This window comes from Ictalurus punctatus, chromosome 6 (assembly GCF_001660625.3).
Source record: "Ictalurus punctatus breed USDA103 chromosome 6, Coco_2.0, whole genome shotgun sequence".
Classification (NCBI taxonomy): domain Eukaryota; kingdom Metazoa; phylum Chordata; class Actinopteri; order Siluriformes; family Ictaluridae; genus Ictalurus; species Ictalurus punctatus.
Window position 1 is genome coordinate 29,035,628 of NC_030421.2, and position 20,759 is coordinate 29,056,386.

Genomic DNA, 20,759 nt, shown 5'->3' on the forward strand with positions numbered 1-20,759 from the left:
TTAGAAGCTAATAAAAGTATGTGAATAAGCACGTCCACCTGGAAAAAAAATATTTTTGTTAATGTGAAAATTGACATTTTTGCCATTTGTATTTTTTGGTTAGCACGTTCACCTCGCACCTCCAAGTTTGGGACGCTGTGTAAAATGTCAGTAAAAACAGAATGCGATTATTGTTCGAATGTTCCATCCCATCTTTACTTCTGAGAGCCTCTCGAAGATATTATTTTTATACCAGTCATGTTACCGACCTGTTGCCAGTTAACCTAATTAGTTGCGAAATATATTTCTTTTGAGTAACACTTACTTTCCCAGCCTTTTGTTGCCCTGTCCCAACTTTTTTGAGACACGTTGCAACCATCAAATTCGAAATTATTTCTTAAAATGGTACATTTACTCAGTTTAAACATTCGATATGTTCTGTTGTGAATAACATATGGGTTTATGGGCTTTACCAATCATTACATTCTGTTTTTATTTGCATTTTACTCGGCGTCCCAACTTTTTTGGAATTGGGGTTGTATAAGTGGTACAGAAAATGGTTGGATGGGATGAATTTGCTAACAGTAGAATTTGCTTTTAAAAGCACTTTGAAATTATGACTTAAGTGTTTATTTATATATATATATATATATATATCTATCTCGGAACCCTAAATAAAAATCTCAAAAATGCTGATGTGATTTAAATTGAGCCAAACGTGAGACCTCCAGGATTCCCAAGGAAAAGTAGTTGCTTTCAGAGTGCTGAAACAAATATGTTCCACAAATGGTAATGTTCCAGCTAGTTAGGCTATGCTAATGCTTGCTGGCAATCGTTAGCAGCTAATAGCCAAAGATTTTAGCTGTTTTATTGGAACATTTAAAACTTTAGATGCACTCGCCATGTTCCGGTTCATATCTTCCATTTTGAGTCCACTTAACGCCACTTCACTTTGTCAACGTGAGCGTCGCAGATGCTCGTGATCGGCCGAATCCGACCGCGTCGCCTTTTACATAAAATTAGTATTTTAGCGATTTTGTGTTTAGGGTTCTTATTCCTCAAAACTGTAACCTGTAATACATTCATTAAATACACCACAGGAAAAAATACCGAATCTTATTTAATCGGCATCAAATATACCGAATTGATAATTCAGATAGCTTTCTGTTTCCGAGCTCTTAATCCCGTCTTTCATCATCTTTTACTCCATCGGTACGATTGTAACCGAAATCCACTTTCAGTCTGAGAAGGAAAGGATGTGAGATGTACCCCACATGTTCTCCCCGTGTGTGCTTGTGTTTGACCTGTGTGCGCAGTGGTCGGGTAAGCCGTGACCAAACTCAGCTGTACTAACACAGAGACGCTCTGCTTAACCCCGGATCGGCACCGAGCCAGCTTCCATGTGCCAAACCCCTGCTGTCCAAAACCTGTGATGATGATAGTCACTGCTCCAGCCCTGGCAAAGTGTATATCATTTGGCTCCTTTTCTGCGCCGTGATCTCTGCCTCTGTACCCTTGTTGCCGACGACCTTCGTGGTGCGGAAACTCCTCGTCCTTCCGTTCTGCAAGAAAGAAGGAAAAAAAACAACCTCAAAGTAGAGCCTCCCAGAGCGCCACGAGCAGCGCATCCTTTCTGCACCCCCAGATTAAAGCTGATCTCGGTGCTGCTTATGGATTCATGGGCAGAAAGAGAATAGCAGAGGAGGCCAAATGAAAGGCGACAGGTCCAGAACAAGCCTGAGCCACGGTGTCCTACAGCCACATTACACCACAGGCCATTAACCAATGAAAGACAGAAGAGGTAGAGAGAGAAAGACATAAAAGCATTGTTACCTTTGTATAACACCTTAAAGTTAAGGATTCGTGCGGTCAGCCTCAAAAAAAAAAAAAAATCGCCCTCCCTCCTCACCGACCCCCTTTTCAATTTTCCGGCGGAATATTAATCTTTAATAGGGTAATAATTGTGCTAGCATATTTGTTGTCACCGACCATTAGGCCAGATTAATTAGGCCATTTAGTTTAGCTTAAGAAAGTGTCGGCTGTGAAGAATGGTGCGTATGAAGGCAGAAGGCTGTGATCAGCACCAGCTGCTCTATCGTGTGTGTGATCACTTCGTCTCAGCCTGTTGTCCCTCAGCCCATCGTACCAGCCAGTTGACACCTCTCCTTTTGTTGTGTCCCAGCTGTCCCCGTCCCCCCCACCGCTCCTCACTACCCTGACCTTGTTTTCTCGAGTCCTCTGTTGTGGTGAAGTGTTGGACATTCGGAGCATTGGCCCATTTTTCTCTCCTCTGTGAACGACCGCCTGCCAAACCCAGTGTTTGTCGGCCACTATCGCAGCAGAGCATGCTGGTCTATCAAATACTGGCTCACCGTAGTTCAAATTTGCTCACCTTGGCACCATGTCGCCTTATGTTCACTCGCTGTCGCAGCCCGATTGCTTTGAACGACTCGCGTCCCGCACAAATCCAGGCAATTGTTTACTGCCATTGTGGTTTGCGTTTAATTACTTTCTTCCTTTGGTGGACTATGATAAAGTGGTGTGTGAACGCATGCAGGGGGTTGTGCTCTCGTCGTTTTTAATCGAGGCTGCTGTGCTGTTGATTAATCTCTCTCTCTCACACACCTCTAAATGTATGCAGACTAATAAAGCAGCCTGAGGCAGTGAGGGACAGCAGTGCCGGTGATTAGTTGGCCTGTTTGGAACAGGGTCGGCCCGTACCCCTCAGCCACGCGTGCCCTTCAGGAATGAGGCAGAGCTCAACGTTTGAGCTCTCACTTTAGAAAGCATAGTCATTTTAATGGTTTTAATCTATGCAGATTTACATTGCGTCACAGCAAGCGAACATGCAAGAGCCGTGTTGGTCCTAGGTCTGCGAGGTCTCCTGATGAAGAAATTGGAAATAAATTATTAAACACCTAATCTTCTTTGGTGGGCCACTAAAATTTTTATATCTCCCTCGTTTAACAAGACGCGACGGCTCTCGATGTTGCGGTTTTATTAACGGTAAATTTTACAGGCTCGGTGTCAGTGGCAACTAATCTCAAAAAGACCCACATATCCACATTTGACATTCTCTTTTTTTTCTTCTTCTTCTTCTTCTTCTTCTTTTTTCTCTCTTCCTTTCCTTTATCTTCCCTTCCTTCCATCATCTTCCTTTTCATTCCTTTCATTTTGTTCCTTATCTTTTCTTTCCACTTTTTTTTTTTTTTTTCATCCTTTGTTTACATTTGGTCGCTCAAAAATCTCCCCAAACACACTAAAGATAAAACGCTTGTCTTTAATGTAATAGGATACACGAGGATAAAATAAGAGATTTTTAAAAAAGAGAGAGAAAATAGGACTACAAAAATTAGCATGAGAAACAATAAACAAGTATAGAATAAAATTTTGTAGATATATATAAAACAGAATAAATAAAATGAATAATAAAATAATTCATATTAAGGTAATGAAATGAAACTAGATACCAGAACAGAGGGAGAAATAGTTTTTAAAGCAACACCAATAAAATTTAACAAATCGTAAACTCTATTGCATGTCTGAGTCTAAACAAAAGTAATGTTCTTTTATGAGAATGGTTGATATTAGACACGCACACAATACATACAGTGCCCTCCATTAATATTGGCACCCTTGGGAAATATGGGCAAAGAAGGCTGAGAACAATTGTCTTTATTGTTTGATCATTTGTTCAAAACATTCACAGAAATTCTCTGCTCTCATGGACATCAAACAATTACAAACACAACACAGGTTTATTAAAAATACAGGTGTGCAACACACAGGCCAAATTCCCTTAGTCATTCATAACGATGGTTAAGACCGAGGAATATAGCTGTGATGTGCAGCAAAAGGTTGTTGATCTTCATACAGTGGGAAGTGGCTATAAGAAAATAGCATTGAAAATGTCCATTTCCGCCATCGGGGCAATAACGAAGAAGTTCCAGTCGACTGGAAATGTCGTGAAACAACCTGGAATTGGACGTGTGTCTATATCGTCTCAACACACTGTGAAGAGGACGGTGGCCAAAAAATCTCCAGGGATCACAGCTGGGGAATTGCAGAAGTTAGTTGCATCTTGGGGTCAGAAAGTCTCCAAAACTACAATCTGAAGTCACCGACATCACTGCAAATTGTTTGGAAGGGTTTCAAGAATAAAGCCTCTGCTCTCAGCCCTTAACAAACTCGAGCATCAGTTTGCCAGATACTACTGGAACCTCAAATGGGATCGGGTTCTACGGTCCAAAATAGATGAAACCAAAATAGAGCTTTTTGGCAGTAAACACCAGAGGTGGTTTTGGTGCACAGAGAGGTAGCGTTATGGAAAAGTACCTCATGCGCACGGTTAAATATGGAGGTGGATCTTTAATGTTTTAGGGCTGTTTTTCTGCCAGAGGACCTGGGCATTTTGTTAGGATACATGGCATCATGGATTCAAATATTAACAGATATTAAATGAAAACCTGACTGCCTCTGCCAGAAAGATTAAAATGGGCCGTGGTTGGATCTTCCAGCAGGACAATGATCCAAAACGTACAAAATCAACACAAAAATGGTTTACTGACCACAAAATCAAGGTCCTGTCATGGCCATCCCAGTCCCCTGACTTGAACCCCATAGAAAACCTGTGTGCTGAACTGAAGAGGAGAGTCCGCCAGAGTGGACCTTTAAAATGTGAAGGATCTGGAGAGATTCTGTAAGGAGGAACGCTCTCAGATCCCTCGCCATGTATTCTCCAACCTCATCAGGCATTACAGGAGAAGACTCAGAGCCGTTATCTTGGCAAAGCACAAAGTATTGACAATAATTGTTGCACATTTTATATTTAACAAATATTTTTGGATAAACTGGTGTTGTGTTTGTAGGTGTTTGATATCCATGAGAGCAGAGTGTTTTTGTGATGATTTTTTTTTGTTTTTAAACGAAAGATCAAAAGGTTATAAGTAAATAAAGACAATTTCAATTGTCATTAACACCTTTTTATCAGAAGGCCTGGGAATGCTCCTGTCCTCTATGTACTGTTTCCTTTGTACTCCGTGTGATGCAGGATCTGTGTCGTGTATTGTGACTAAAAGCCTGTAGATGTCAATAGCTGTAGTTTTCCTGCGAGGCAGCTGAAAATGAGGTCTAATCGAAAGGATATTAAAGTCACAATAGACCGCTGCGACCATTAGGAGCTGTCAGCTGCGGCCCCCTTCTCTCTCTCCTCTGTCCACAAGATTAGTTTTCACTGCTAAATATTTATGCACTTACTGTAGACTTAACCTCCCAGTCCCCGCGGATCCGTTTATCTTCTCTTTTCTTCTCTTTGCACTCCATCATCGCCGCGCTCAGGATCTTGTGCCCTCATACCGAAGCCGTCTAAAGCGTTAGCCTGCATCGGCTTAAGTGGAAAAATTTATTTTGAAAGTGGCTCACATCATTAACGTGTTCTCTTCTGCTTTATCCGTCACTGTCTCAGGTGGAGCCGGAGTGCGGCAGGCTCGGGCTCAGCAGAAGCTCTTCACTATGGATGTGGATGAGGAGGAGAACATGAGTGAGTGTCTGTACACTCCAGTTTCTCTCTCTCACACACTCACACACACACACACACAGTCTAATACATACAACTGCCGTTAAAGTTAAGTGCTAGGACAAAATGAAGATGATGAGTAAGGAATTATACACTTTGCGGTGTTCTGTTATAGGAAAATAAAGAACAACAGGGTCACTCTTACCACTCTGAAGATGATTATTCTTCTGTAACGGCGTGAACCAAAGTGTTTTATCCGGTGTATACCACAGCAGTTTGCCAAGGATTACAATTTGAACCACTTGTAGTTACGTTTAATGTTGTGGCACATCTGCAAGACGAGTCGGTTCATGTCATCACTTAGGTTTTAACAGCTATAAATAGTTTTCCCTCACCAGCCTGTCTTCCCTCCTTTCTTTCTGTTGATGTTAAGGGGTCATTCCATGTCAAGTGGTCAAATGCAGGTTGCTCAACTGTTTTAAAAAAAAAAAAAATGTTTTTTGCATGATTACCCCCATGTATTGACATCACCAGGTTTTTAAAAAAAAATTTATTCTGTTTAACCACGACGGCAATTTTTGTGTCATAGCACAAAAAATGTCCGTAATACAGCTGTTGATGGAAACCCCGATATCTCGGCTCAGGATGGTCTTAGCTCCTTGGAACCGAAATTATCTTGAAGCACATTGCGAGGTACATGTCCATATTTAAACCTTTTCTTCTATTCACATTCTTGTTCCTTAGACTTCGAACTTAAGTCCAAATGTAATGCTCAAGATTGCTCGCAGGTCACTATGTTAAAGGGAAGGGTTCAAGTCTCAGTCTTAATTTTTAGTGAGTACCCAGGTGAGTATAGTGTGCATGCAGAAGATTTCAGGATCGAGACGTCTTTGTTTATTCTTTTTTTTATGGGGGTGAGAGAGTGCAAGTTTTTAAATTTCCCTGATTTTCGGGTTGAATATCTCTTTGGGGGGGGATCCAGATACAAACCTGAGATTTTCACCGAAATAAGTACTCTATAGTAGGATTCTGCTGTAAAAATTCTGAGTTTGAGATCTGAGGTAAACTCTGCAGGACAGTAGACCTCGAGGGCCAGTTTTAAAGAACCAGGCTGATCTATCATGTTGGTACGGATGTACAGTTTGTATGCATTAATAAATTTTATCCAGATATGTAATTACAGTGTTCAGTTGTGCGTTTTACAAAGGAACATTGTCGTAAACAAAGCTGTAGTGTTGTTTCTCCTGTGATTAAAGCAGGAAGTGACTTCTGATCTGCGGTTATCACAGGAGAAACACCACCACAGCTCTGTCTAGCTAGGTACCCTCTTAAAAAAAAAAAAAAAAATTAAAACTGAGACTCCAACCCTTCCCTTTTTATAAATTGACCCTAAAAGTGGACCTGTGCGCAATCTTGAGCATTTCATTTCGACTTAAGTTCCAAGGACCAAGAATGTGAAAAATATTTATATACATCCACCGTAGCCTGTAATGTGCTCTGGAGATCAATTTGTGTTCCAAGGAGCTAGGACCATCCAAAGCCGAGATATCGAGGTTTCCATAAACAGCTGTAGAACCAAAATTTATTGTGTGCCATGACTAAAAGATGGCCGTTGGAGTTTAACCGAGTTTTTTTTTTTTAAAAAATGGTGGATTTGCAATGCCAATACATAGAGGTAATCACTCAAAAAAAAAAAAAAAAAAAAAAAAACACGGTTGAACGACCAACTTTGCAATTATTGGACTACTGAGAAACCAGAAAGCACATAATTGTTTGTCGTGAATGCTGTCCTGTGGTAGACTTACCACTTACTGACTCTTACAAAGCACTCCTCCTGGAGACGCCTTCCGTAAATGTTAAATAAACATTTCCTTACAGAAATCTCCTTACATAAAATCACAGGTTTTTAAATTATATGTTATTAGACTTGATCAATATGGAGCGTCCTCCATACACGTCCGTGTGAATTAGTCATTACTATAGAAAGGATAAAGTGTTAACGCGTGCGCATTAATGTAAACCATGGGATTTGGATTACAGCCGGCACTGCTGTCAGAGCTACTGTTAAAGAAAATTAATCATCGCCCACTGACCAATCAGAATCAAGAAATCAGCAGTGCTGTGGGATAAGGAAATGGAATTTATACCTCTAGTCAGATAGTGTATGTTAAGATGGTAAAAACAAAAAAAAAAAAAGTACGTCTCCCTTTCAGAATGTAGTTTAAAATAGATTCTATAACACATTTTATGCTCAACCTTTGCCTTTATAACTGCTAATAATCTTGTTCACGTCCTCAGAACAGCTTTTGAATCCTCTCGGTTGTGATGTCCGACTGTTCATCGTGACATATCTGTTATCACTTGATAGATCCAACACACCACCTCCTTCATGTCAAGTCTGGGGACTGAGAGGCTCTTGGCGAAACTTTTAACTTCTTTCTTCCAAACTTTTCAATCTCTTTTTCTTTCCGTTGTTCCTTTCTAGATTTTTCACTCGCCCACAATGCATTCGCTTTCAAAGCCTACCCAAAAGCACACATTCACAGAGCTCGGGCATTTATACAGTACTCGACGTGTCACGTTATACTGTATATCTATGCTCGCTCGCGCGCTCTCTCTCTCTCTCTCTCACTCAATTGCTCTCTCTCGCTCTCAGTCGCTCTCTCTCTTGCTCACTTTTTCACTCTCTCTCGTCCACTCTCCCTCCCTCTCGCTCGCAATCGCTCTCTCTCGCTCAGTTTCTTTCACTCTCTCTCGCGCGCACGCTCCCTCTCCCTCCCCCCATCTCCCAAAAAAAACCAAAAACCGATACATATATAATATTTAAGAGCGTAAGATGTTCTTAAATATTATATTTTAACCATTAAGTGCATAATTACAACATTTAAATAGACTGCAAATTTTAAATAAAAAGAATAAAATAAAAATCACAGGAAAGTGTAACGTGACATAATTTGACATGACAATGATACCATTGTGACACGATATCGTTTACTGTCAAATGTACTGTTCTGTAAATCCCACAGTGATACCATTTAACAAGCTCGAGTGCCATTCTGCGCTCATCCACACCCGTACACCACATAATTCGGTTCCTGCGAACCTTGGACGTTGTCCACGGACGCTCTTATGTTTTCCGCTTCTGATACGATCTCGATATCGGAGCTTCGATCATCGGTCTATACCCGAGATCGATCTGATCGTGACATCCTCACGGTAGGCTGACACGGCTATATGAAGCTCACAGCTTTCAAGTTATGCGAAAGATCAAAGTTATGAAGACGGAACGGTTAAAGAAACGCTCGGTCCTGCTTTCAATGTAAACTCTGTCGCGTCAGCTAACATCACACCCATCCGCGACGTAAAATATGTGTAGATCAAATTGGATAACGTGTCAAATCCTGTCCTGTTCAGGCTTGTATCGGTCCTAACACCGGATTTCTGTATCGGGTTGGTCCGTTTCTAACATTTTCAGCATGGACTTGGCATTGGACCGAACCAGATTTGACTAGACAGTCAAGAGGCTTTATTGGCATTTCAGTCATATACAGCTAGTACAGTACAAAGTGAAACAAACCAACGTTCCCCCAGGACCATAGTGCTACATAAAACAACACAGCGCTAAATAAAACCTGCCCATGTCTACATAAAGTTCACATGCAAACGTGTGCGATCAGCACAAGAAAGTGTAATAACTTCTAGAACAAGACCGTAAGAGACAGAAAAGGAAACGGTAAATGGCTGTAACATCAGCAGGCAGAGAAATGTGCGGGTCTCTGTAGGTTTAGCACTCGCACTATTGTTGAATTAATTAAACATTCAAACCGTTAGAGTGGTATCACTCACTAGTCAGGTTCTCTCTCAAGTCATCCCCATCCAATTGCTCAAAAGGTTTCAGGAATAGACAACATCCTTTCATAGGCTTTGAGCCGTCAGCCGTGCTCAAAGCTGCTTTGAATGGAAGCGTGTGTATTAGTTAACCCAGGAGAAATGAAGCCCTCTATTGTCCTGTCACTTACCGGCTTCACCATAAAGCACCCCACAAAAGGAAAGCAAGGTCATTTATTAGCACCTCAAAGCACCGGCACCAGCTTCTTATTTAGATTTCCAGTGGATAAGCACACGGGTGATATTCCAAAGCTTTTCAATCTCGCCCTGCTGATGATTCAGAGGAGGGGATCTGTCCGATTCCACTTGCCATCTAGTGCCCTAGCTAGGTTATAAAAACTATACATATGTAAATAAAAGCTCACATATATTTAAATATAATCTAAGATCTTCCCAGTCTCTCACTCTGTCAAGAAGTTCAACGGTGTGCGAGTTTGTCACTGAGGTTTGGAAGATGATGGCACGGTTATAACGAGAGCATAATAGAGCATGAATGAATCTGGAAATATCGCTCGGCTGCTCATCGGCGCAACAGCAGCCCAGCATCTGGCGCATGAAGAGGCAAGTGAGCTCAGGTGTATTAGCAAATAATCTGTAAGATGATAAGTTTGTTGTTAAATAGTAGTTCATTTAATTACAAGATGGTTATTTACCTTAAAAAAAGGTCAACATTAGGTAATTAAAAATTTTAGTGGATAATAAGAGTCTTTATTGATCTCTCATACATGTCAGGAAGCTGGGGTCAGAGCGCAGGGTCAGCCCTGATACAGCGCCCCCTGGAGCAGAGAGGGTTAAGGGCCTTGCTCAAGGGCCCAAAAGTGGCAGCTTGACAGTGCTGGGGCTTGAACCCCCGACCTTCTGATCAGTAACACAGGGCCTTAACCGGCACCACTGCACCCATTTGGGTTAGGGAGTTATGTGTTTAGTAAGTTAGTAAATATCTTAGCAAAATAGTAAAGTGTTTAATTAGTAGATTAGTAAGTTAGTTAGTAAATGAGGTATTTAGTAAGTAAATTGGATGGGATTAGCTGTCTGTCAGATAGATAAATAGATAGGTTTTTAAGTTTGTTAGTCAGGCGGTCAGTTATGGTTTTTTGGTATGGGTTTAGATTTAAATAAGTTAGTTAGTTAGTTAGTTAGTTAGTAAGTTAGTTAGGTTTGTGTGCACTTGATATTGCGTGTCATTTGAGAAAACTGTGATTGATGTGCTGATCATGTCATTTACAGGTTTCTGTTGCCCCATTATGTAAGAACACACTTCATTTGAATAAAGAACAGAAGATTCGATTATGTTAATAAACAGTGGAATACCGTGCACTTACACTCAGTCCTTGTTGATTTAAAGTGCGCCGGAGGTGTGTGGTGTGTAGTATTGTTGTGGGGCAGAAAAGAGTTGAGACGTTCCGGAGTCTGTGGCCTCGGTATGAGATTTTAGAGCCAGCTGGATCGTGTGTGTGTGTGTGTGTGTGTGTCTGTGTCTCTTTCTCTCTCTCTCTCTCTCTCTGTCTGTGTGTGTGAGAGAGCATGAGCGAGCACGTGTGTTTGTGAGTGTGATGTGTGCATGTAATCACAGCATCCATCCTGAACCAGATTACCCAGTGCTGCTCTTCCAGGAGACAGAAATGACCAGCCCTTAAGAAGTGGAGACAATTAACACTCTGTCAGCATAAATGATCTTTTATAAACTTCCCTGAAGCCCATCTCGCCTGAACTGTGCTTTAACGGTTCAGTAGGAAGAGACATGGAGAAGAAATTAAGCTCTGATGTCCACTCTGCGCTTATTAGAATGCGGTTTGTGAGATTGCACAGTTAGTTAGTATTAATATTACACTGTTAGTTAGCATGAATATTACACTGTTAGTTAGTATTAATATTACACAGTTACAGTTAATCATTAATGTTACAGTCAGCTCTGTCAGCGTACTCGGGGTATATACGACAGATGCTTTCATCTCTCTTTAGTTTGGGATGTGTCCTGCATGAAGATTAGTTTAGATTAGGTTTTATTCTAAAAGTCTGTGATCTTTATCTACTGCCTTGTTCCTGTATTGTCCTGCAGTGCCACACCCGTCCTCGGCTTCTTCGTCTTCATTACACCTCTCCCTCTCCCTCTCTGTCACGCTTTCTCTCTCTCTCTCTCTCTCACACGCTGTCTCTCTCTCTCTCCCCCCGTGAGCACCGAAAGGAGTAACCTATCGAGCTTTTGTTGCAGGATGTTATAAATGAAAATTTAGCCAAAGTTCCGTGAGCTTTGTCAACAAAGACATGATGGTGTGTGTTCCACATAGTGCTCTGCGCAAGCACGTGTTGGTTTATTCAGCACCACTGCTGAGCTCCTTTTATCTAATCAACCTAGCGAAGTGCTAAATCACGTGTCGAGCAAATTCTCGTTCCAAATATGATCGAGTCAAAGCTGGGAAGGAATATTTTTACATCGCTGAAGGATTCTGTATCGCTTTATCTTATACGCCAGTACGTGTTCAATTCGCATAGTCAGACTACCATCATTATCATGTAAATGACATGACTCATATGGAAGGGTTTAACTGAACATAATGCATGTCTCTCCCTAGAGGGAAATTAGTTTCCACATTAGAGTATTTCCTGATTACAATACAAGCATTACAAGCCAGGTTTTTTTTTTTTTTTCTTCTTCTTCTTTAAATTGATAGCCATGACTTCCATTCATGTATTATAAGCTAGATCATTTCGAAGTCTATAAAACTGTTGCCATTTTCTTATTCCATGCAGTGAAAAATAGTCCCGTAGCTGTATATTAGCCACTGGCTGCTTTTCGAAAGCATAAGCACACATCTAGTTAATGTTTAACGATCGTTATAATTCAGGTTGTACATCTTAGCTAATTGCTTAAATATAGCTGATGTAAGAAGTTGAGCTGTAGCACTGTGTAATTCGTATAGTTTATTTGATTATTTAATTAGCAAAGCCATTGTACCTCTCGGCATGAAAAAAAAAAAAAGGAGCACACATCACTTGTTCAGTTGCAAAGAGAGCTAAAGGAATCTATAAATTTTACATTTACAAGATCCTGCAATGAAGGCATTGTAAGCTACTCTTTCTGGGCATCGCAGGTTCCTGCAGCACCGACGTCAAGGAAAATCGCAACCTGGACAACGTCTTCTCCAAGGAGGGGGCGAGCGTGCCCGAGCAGCTCCCCAACGGCAGCGGAGGGGGCGGGCGCAAACGCCCCCTGGAGGAGGGCAATAACGGTCATGCGCACCCCAAGTTCAGGCCCAAGAAACGCAAGAAAACGCCAGGGCCGGTTCTTCCCAAGAACGCTCTCATGCAGCTGAATGAGATCAAGCCAGGCCTGCAGTACAAGCTGCTCTCTCAGACCGGGCCAGTCCATGCTCCAGTCTTTGTCATGACTGTAGAGGTGAACGGGCAGCTTTTTGAAGGCTCGGGCCCCACTAAGAAAAAGGCAAAGCTGAACGCAGCCGAGAAGGCACTACGCTCGTTCGTACAGTTTCCCAACGCTTCAGAGGCACATCTGGCCATGGGCCGAACGCTCACCGTCAACACGGACTTCACATCAGACCAGGCCGACTTCCCTGACATGCTCTTCAACGGCTTTGAGACTCCTGCACCACCCGAGGACTCCTTTTACCTGGGCTCTAACACCAACGGTTCCATAAACCCTCTGGGAGAATACCCAGTTCCCCCAGTGACTGGTAACAACAGCCTGGCTCAGGCCCCACTGCCTCCTCCCACGACCTTCAGCACATCGTCCAGCGGAAAGAACCCCGTCATGATCCTGAACGAACTGCGGCCGGGCCTCAAGTATGAGTTTGTGTCGGAGAGTGGTGAGAGCCACGCTAAAAACTTTGTCATGTCCGTGACCGTGGACTCGCAGACGTTCGAGGGATCAGGGAGGAATAAGAAACTGGCCAAGGCGCGGGCTGCTCAGGCCGCACTCTCGGCTCTCTTCAACATGCAGCTGGACCAGACACCATCCCGCCAGCCAATCCCCAGAGAGGGCCTTCAGCTCCACCTGCCCCAGGTATGACCGTCTTATTCATGTTAGATCATTTGCACTGCATGAGCTCTACATTATATTGTTTATTCGTAGCAGTTTATGCGAAGTTTTTGCTTTTAAAAATGCTCTTCATAGCCTGATTTAGCCTCAAACAGTTTTTGGAAATCGATTTGCGTGAATTTTGAAATATAATTGAGTTCTAGATTAACTGAACTTTTACCCCAAGATACAGCGTTTTCCTGTTTTAACTCAATCTAACGTTTTCTTCATTCGATCCCTTTTCTACTCGACTGATGAGGCTCTTAGATCACGTGTAGCCATATAGCATGTCTTCAGATTAGCGAACTGATTCAAGAAGAATCAATCTCTCACCTCTCCGGTAGTATCTGATACACTTAGCTGAACTCTGTGGAGAGTTGTTAAAGATAAGTTCTCTATCAAAGCCTGTGATTGATTCTTACACACGCACAATGGCATTACTTTATGGCGAGCTCGAATCAAAATGTAGATGCATGATAAAAAGATAAACACGGATCAGGCGGCTAAAAGAACCACAGCCCCGTGTGTTTCTGGAAGGGGGGAAAAAAAAAACAACAACAACAACAAAAAACCCTGTCATTTACACTTTTCCTAAACCTTTTGTTAATCCTGCTTCCAGATAAGACCGGAGACTGAAACTGGCCCAATCTTAATTAACATCTCCCTCTGAACCGTGTCAAAACAAGAGCGTTTAGCCGTAGCTCCAGCTGCTGCCTGTCCGCCGAAGAGTGGGCTGTCAGGAACGTGTTCGGTCTCTGATGCTATTGCCTTGTGGGCTGCTCATGTGGCCTGACAGGCTCACAGCAAAGAACATGGAGCTGTTGGTAGCAAAGCCTCCAATCACTCAGCCCAGACTCTATGATTTAACGTGCTGTCAGAGCCTTGTTCAGGGCTGGGGCACATGGGTAAATTTGTTTTAGGTGGATGGCGAAAAGATGGCTGGGATAAAAGGCATCAGGCGGACTTTTCATTTATCGCTGGCCTTCTCATTGCACCAGTCATGCTTTTTGTGTGTGTGTGTGCACGCAGATACAGGCAGACGGAAAGGTGGGGTGTGAACTAAATGACAGTCTATCGAAATGGAAGCGTGCTATTTATCTTTGGCCGTTCGCTTTCTTCGTGCAGCTGTTTCTCCCTTATCCTACCGTCAGCGGTTCGTTTAATTCAGCCTGCTGCTTTCGGCTGCGCGTGACCGTCCGGCGGATTCACAGTCTGTTAACGTTTATTTCACGTATCTTCCAGCGAAAGTCGCCTCCGTCGCTACTTGCTGGGGGAAATGAATGAAAAATCCGAGCGCCGCTAATGGTGAGCTTGATTGCCAGAGTGAAAACGCTCCTTGTGTTCTGAAGGGTTTCGTTCTCTTCACAGCGCAGTAAGTCGGGCGGCTCTCCGGTGCGTCAAGCTCACATTAGCTGTCCGCTGTTGAGTGATTCTGAAGTGCTGGGGAAGCAATGTTGGACTAATGTCTCTAATTTGTGCCCATTCAACCAGTGACTTCTCTCTGGCGTAATCATTTTCCACCGTATTAGCAGAGGGGAATGGCGAATGAGACAAAAGACGCTGTCACGGAGAGACAGAGGAAAAAAAAAATGCCCTGAAGAAGGTGATAGCACATTAAGCAGAATAATTCACATTAGTGAAAGGTGAAACTGAGGACCATGGTCCCCTCAAAGTTAGGAATTCGATTGAGATTTTACGTAACATTTCTGAATGATCTGACACTATAGAGCTCGAATGTAGATCTTTTTATTTAATTTTTTTTTCCCCTTGAGATCCTGATTATCTCTCTGCTTGCAGACTTGTTTAAAAACAAACAAAAGGAAAAACCCAGCGTTTATAAAATTCTCTGATTAATGCTCGTCTTAACCAGCTGTGTGTGTTCTGTCAGGTTTTAGCAGATGCTGTCTCACGTCTCGTGGTGGACAAGTTCAGCGAGCTCACCGACAACTTCACGTCCCCTCATGCACGGAGGAAAGTGCTAGCTGGGGTTGTCATGACAACAGGTAAGACCGTGTCCGGGCATTTCCTGTGGGCATGAGCCTGTCTTCTTTTAGATTGAATTTGGCTGTCTCTCCACATCCCGAGACCGGCTTTCGGTGCAGATACAGGGATAAGACCCCTGCTGAAAAAACAATAGAAACCTCTGTAGAATGTGTTTTAATGTTTATAATGGAAATCGTATTGGTTTTAATGGAAACTGTAATGGTCCCTCTGGGTTTCTGCTGATAATTTGTTGCCTTCTACGAGTGGCATGTCGTTTCTAGTGGACACCATTAAGGACCAGTAATGGTTTTAATGGTTAGCTGAAGATTTGTAATGAAATTTTGTAGTGGAAACCATTAGAATTTCTGTTGTTTCTTTCAGCGGGGACAATATTTTCATGACTTTAAGCAGAGCCTTATCATCTGAATGATAAATGTATCTAAATATAGCAGACTTCATTGTTTTATTTATAACAAACAAATGGTTCAGCTACTAAATGCCAGTTTATACTGAAAGTGTTTATGACGCATTTTAGTAACACAAGTTTTTAGTTCACACGCACTTAAAGCAGAAAGGGACATTTTTTCTTTTACATCTGCTTAGAAATCCATCTGAATGAGGAAAAATAAATAAATAAATCACATTGCTCCGTTACAGTATCCAGTTTACTTACATCATAGTGGGCATCATCAATGATGTTATAATACCAAAAGCATTCTCAGTCAAATTTGCACTTTAAGGGTGTTCTCGCACGGGCGTTCTCGCCCGACCCCCAAAGTCCAGTTCATTTGACTAGTGTAATCGCTCCGCTGAACCGTGCCCAGGCCCGCTTGAAGAGGTGGGCTCGTGCACGGTTCACTTGGACTTGGGCACGGTACACATCTAGTGTGATCACTAACCGTGGCCCGCCACGGAACCTGAAAAACCGACGTCAACGACACGGCCGTCAGCCGCCTCTGTAAAAATCTCCTGGTACGTGCAGCATGATTCAGTGAAAACCGCTGCACTGAGAAAGTGATAAATCTGTTAGGCATGTGAGAGGGCCATTTGTCACCGTGCCCCAAATGACTCCAAATAAGCCATAATAATAACTATATCTTTATTTTATATAGCTACTTTAAAAGTTGCTTCTCAAGGCGCTTTACATAAAAAAAAAACACGATCATGAGCGGCTGGGGCTCAGGTGGTAGAGCGGGTCGTCCACTAATCGTAGGGTTGGCGGTCCGAATCCCGGCCCACGTGACTCCACATGAAGTGTCCTTGGGCGAGACGCTGAACCCCAAATCGCTCCTGGATTCAAGTTAGCGCCTTGCGTGGCAGCTCTGCTACCGTTGGTGTGTGAGTGAGACACGGTGTAAAGCGCTTTGGAAATGCTCAGGTAAAAATAAGCTCTATATAAGTGCAGACCATTTACCATGTATAGAAATAAATAAATAAATAAATAAATAAATAAGCAAGCATACATACCAACAGTCAAAAAAAAATGAAAGTCAGTGTGACGAGGAGGAGGGAGGGCCCGGGCTGTGAGGACGCACGCCTGCCACCGAGTTGTCTATTCCATTCAGTTCAATTTTATTTTATTTGTATAGCGCTTTTTACAACGGACATTGTCTCAAAGCAGCTTTACAGAAACATATAAACACCAGATACAGATTTTAAGCGTGTGAATTTATCCCAATTGAGCGAGCCGGTGGTGACGGTGGCGAGGAAAAACTCCCTAAGACGTTGAGAGGAAGAAACCTTGAGAGGAACCGGACTCGGAAGGGAACCCGTCCTCATCTGGGTAACAACAGATAGTGTGAGAGTAAAGGAAAGTTCATTATGGTTTAATCAGTGGGAAAGAGCTGAAGGTGCCATGGGGGAGAGAGACACGCGCCTCGACAGAGAGAGAGAGACACTAGCACAGAGCCACGTGTGTGCGCATGTGTGCGTTTAAAAGAGAACGCTTTAAGCAAAATAAAGAGAGCTTTAAGTTGGTTCAATCCTGCCTCCTCCTTCCAGACCGAACGGGAGTATAACACACTGGTGCTGAAACCCGGGATTGAAAGAAGTCCGCATCATGAAAGGGGTCCTCACATCATGGCCCCTTCCTCCTCCTCCTCCTCCTCCTCCTCCTCCTTCTCACAGTCAAGTAATATATTGGGTCCAATAGCTCCATATTTTTAAATATGGCGAGAATAAAGATACAGTTTAATGGGAGTTTTCATCGACTGTTTAGCTAAAGCTATGTTTTCGGACATGTCCATGGATACCGTTTCTGTAGTCACTCATTCGTATTAGTTGCTGAATAATACGCTTTAAGATGAAAAAGAGAATTTAAGGGCTTTTTAACTCTGAAGTATTTATTAAATTAGGTGCATTTTTGGATGTCATCTGTTAAATGATCATGTTCTAATAACTAAAAGATTTGGACACATTTGGTACAAATCTGGCTTTCGTCCTGCTGGGTCGTTTCAGACAGATACTTCAGTGTATTGTTTCTCACGCTTCTGACTGCAGGCACCGATGTGAAGGAGGCCCAGGTGATCTGCGTCTCCACTGGAACCAAGTGCATCAACGGCGAGTACATGAGCGACCGTGGCCTGGCACTTAACGACTGCCACGCTGAAATCATCGCCCGCCGCTCCCTTCTCCGCTACCTATACATGCAGCTGGAGTACTTCCTCAGGTGAGACACTCATCACATCGAACCAAATTACAGCTCCGTTTATCCTGTACATCAGAGCTGCTTTCAGGCGCCGTGTCGCACAGCTGTTCTGCAGTCAAGCCGTCAGCGTGTCTTTTTCACAGCAGTACGTCTCTGACGCGGTTTATAATGCTGTCTTAGAAGTAGCATTTCAAAGGGATTGAATGCAACATCTGTTTGAATTTCTTTTTTTTAAACAGTAACGGCAAAGAGGAGCACGAGAAGTCCATTTTCACCCGCTGTGAGAAACACGGCTACCGGCTCAAGGACAACGTTCAGTTTCACCTGTACATCAGCACGTCGCCATGTGGAGACGCTCGCATCTTCTCCCCACACGAGGCGGGCGTCGAAGGTTAGCCGGCTTTAAAACGATGATGGGTCGTGTCATTTTCCTCACAGTCATTAACACCGTCATTTTACTTCCTGTTTGTGCCTTGCTGATTTACTCTTCTTACTGAAATGAAACGGTCCGGTCGTGAAGACTTTGTTTATGCGGAAGCTTGATGGACGTCTCTGTTGCGGAATTCTAACTTTCTGGCTTCCTGTCTGTAGCATACTATCACGCCTCGTACTTCACGAACCGTCAATATATTTCATGCTTAATGCTTAAACCTTTCTGTAAAAGGCATGTTGGGTAACGAGCGATTTTAACAAGCGCAGTGGCGGCTTTATTAAAAGTCGGGCAATTAAGTCCAAATTTACCTCAGTATTTACACAGGGAAAGTCTGTGTGTTCCGAAATGGCTTACACTGCTACTTGAGTCAGTTTTCTGGCTGTACCATTCAGATTATGCGAATGACCTATATGTATCGATATACGTTATCGATGATCGATTAATGACAGACGCTTAGTAGCGCCTACTCAGTGTGGCTCGAGGTCCCTTTCCAGAACCTTCACACTAACTGTCCCTCAGTGGTGGAATGAACGTCCGATCTCAATCCGGACCGCAGAATCTCTCACCATCTTCAAAAAAACGGCTAAAGACCCGCCTCTTCCGTGTGCACGTAACTAACCCCTAAACAAAAAAACAAAAACACCTTACTCTGGCTCTCACACCTCTACTCTGCACACTTTGCTTCTTCTAGAACTCAATTAATGGATCTTGTACGGTAGCACGACTTGCGTTGTTCTCCGCTCGATATAGCGCTTTGCTTGTATGTTCTCGTTTGTACGTCGCTTCGGATAAAACCGTCCGCTAAATGACTAAATGTGAATATAGTTCATAGCAAATAAAGTTTTAAAAAGTGCGAAAGAGAAACATAATTCTGTTGGGTAGAAACATATTTCTTGAATTAGCAGAAAATATGAAAATAAGGTCATTTGTAATGCAATGTAATTTATTTCAACTGTAGTTGCGTTTGCTCACACATTCACGTTGCTTGTTAAAGTAACGACGCATACCGAGCACACCGAGTAGTGCCTGGCAGGGAAATGTCGACCAGTCAGTAGGGGTGTGACGATACATCGTGACCCGATGCATCGCAGTGGGAATAACGTGAGGATGTGCGTCATGGTAATGTGCAGTTCACGGCATGGAAATCGGCATTCTGTTAATTCGTCGTATAATGCAGTTGCACTGTTTGAGCACCAGAAAGCCCAGTGATGTATTCCCTGCACAACGGTCACATGATCATGTTCTGTCTGGGAGAGCCTGCAAGCATACCGGTTAAAAAGAGCTCTCCAGTAGCTTTGACACCAGGCGCCGAGAACATCAGGCCGACTCTGGAGCTCTTTTTCTGCTCTATGGAGAACACCCCAGGTCAGACACTTAAGATATGGTGAACCTGGAATACATTTTGTTTACGATATTAAACCATTGATTGATATGATTTTTATTATCGTATACGGACATGAATTCCAAAGGCAGAGAGATTGCTCCGCATTGTTTATCTTTTCAATCGTAATTGCTCTCCTTTAAAATATTCTGAGAGACGAATCAAAATTACGACGCTATTGTTATGAATCAAATTGAGTTGTGACCAGAGTATATCGTTACACCCCTACTAATCAGCTGCCTAGCTACCGACACGGACACTTTTACACGGGTTATGATTTAATATTGGGACTGACAAAGTTTTCAGTTGAATATTTACCGCGGCACGGGTGCGTTCTCTCCGTTACCCATAACCCCCTCGTCACGCCGCGTTAGACAGACACGGTCCTGTTTGATCTCTTTCATCTCCCGTTGGCTGGCAGACAGTTGTCTAAAATGATTTATTCAACCACTTCTTTAGAAATTAATTATCAAAGCTCAATAATTGAATCCATTTAAGCTTTTGTCTGTGATCAGTGTTTAATTAGAATTTCATTCAACTGGCTCCGTTTTGAAAACAATTTTGGACAGGCTGTTTAATTAGCCAGCTTTGTCTCTGTGTCTGATTAATTCTGCTTTGTGAGTGTCATACGTGAATCACTATATGTTCCAGCTACCGTGATGTACAGTGGCTCTGATGAGCTTTATCTGAAGTGCTTACTAGAATAATTGCTTATTAGACATGAATTCACAGCAATAACAAGAAGGCCTACAAGTTAGCAAACTTGGCCTTGATGGTCTGGTCTATTGTCTGGGTGTGTTTTTTTTGTTTGTTTGTTTGTTTGTTTGTTTGTTTGTTTGTTTTTCTAACTGCTGTCCCAATTTTTCTGATCTCAGATCAGGGAGACAGACACCCGAA

At 42.7% G+C, this 20,759-nt stretch overlaps 1 protein-coding gene across 2 annotated transcripts in view; it reads left to right on the forward strand.

Moving 5' to 3' along the window:
* The window catches only part of adarb1b (adenosine deaminase RNA specific B1b), a 181,149-nt gene that overhangs the window by 144,490 nt on the left and 15,900 nt on the right, over window positions 1-20,759 (forward strand). For both annotated transcript variants that reach the window (XM_053681094.1, XM_017470554.3), the window contains 6 exons: window positions 5,444-5,518; window positions 12,475-13,403; window positions 15,307-15,421; window positions 17,901-18,069; window positions 18,288-18,439; window positions 20,738-20,759. The exon at window positions 20,738-20,759 is cut by the window's right edge and continues 147 nt beyond it. In XM_053681094.1, the coding sequence (XP_053537069.1) occupies window positions 5,491-5,518; window positions 12,475-13,403; window positions 15,307-15,421; window positions 17,901-18,069; window positions 18,288-18,439; window positions 20,738-20,759 (1,415 nt within the window). In that variant the 5' untranslated portion in view covers window positions 5,444-5,490. The remainder of the gene's footprint in view (window positions 1-5,443; window positions 5,519-12,474; window positions 13,404-15,306; window positions 15,422-17,900; window positions 18,070-18,287; window positions 18,440-20,737) is intronic.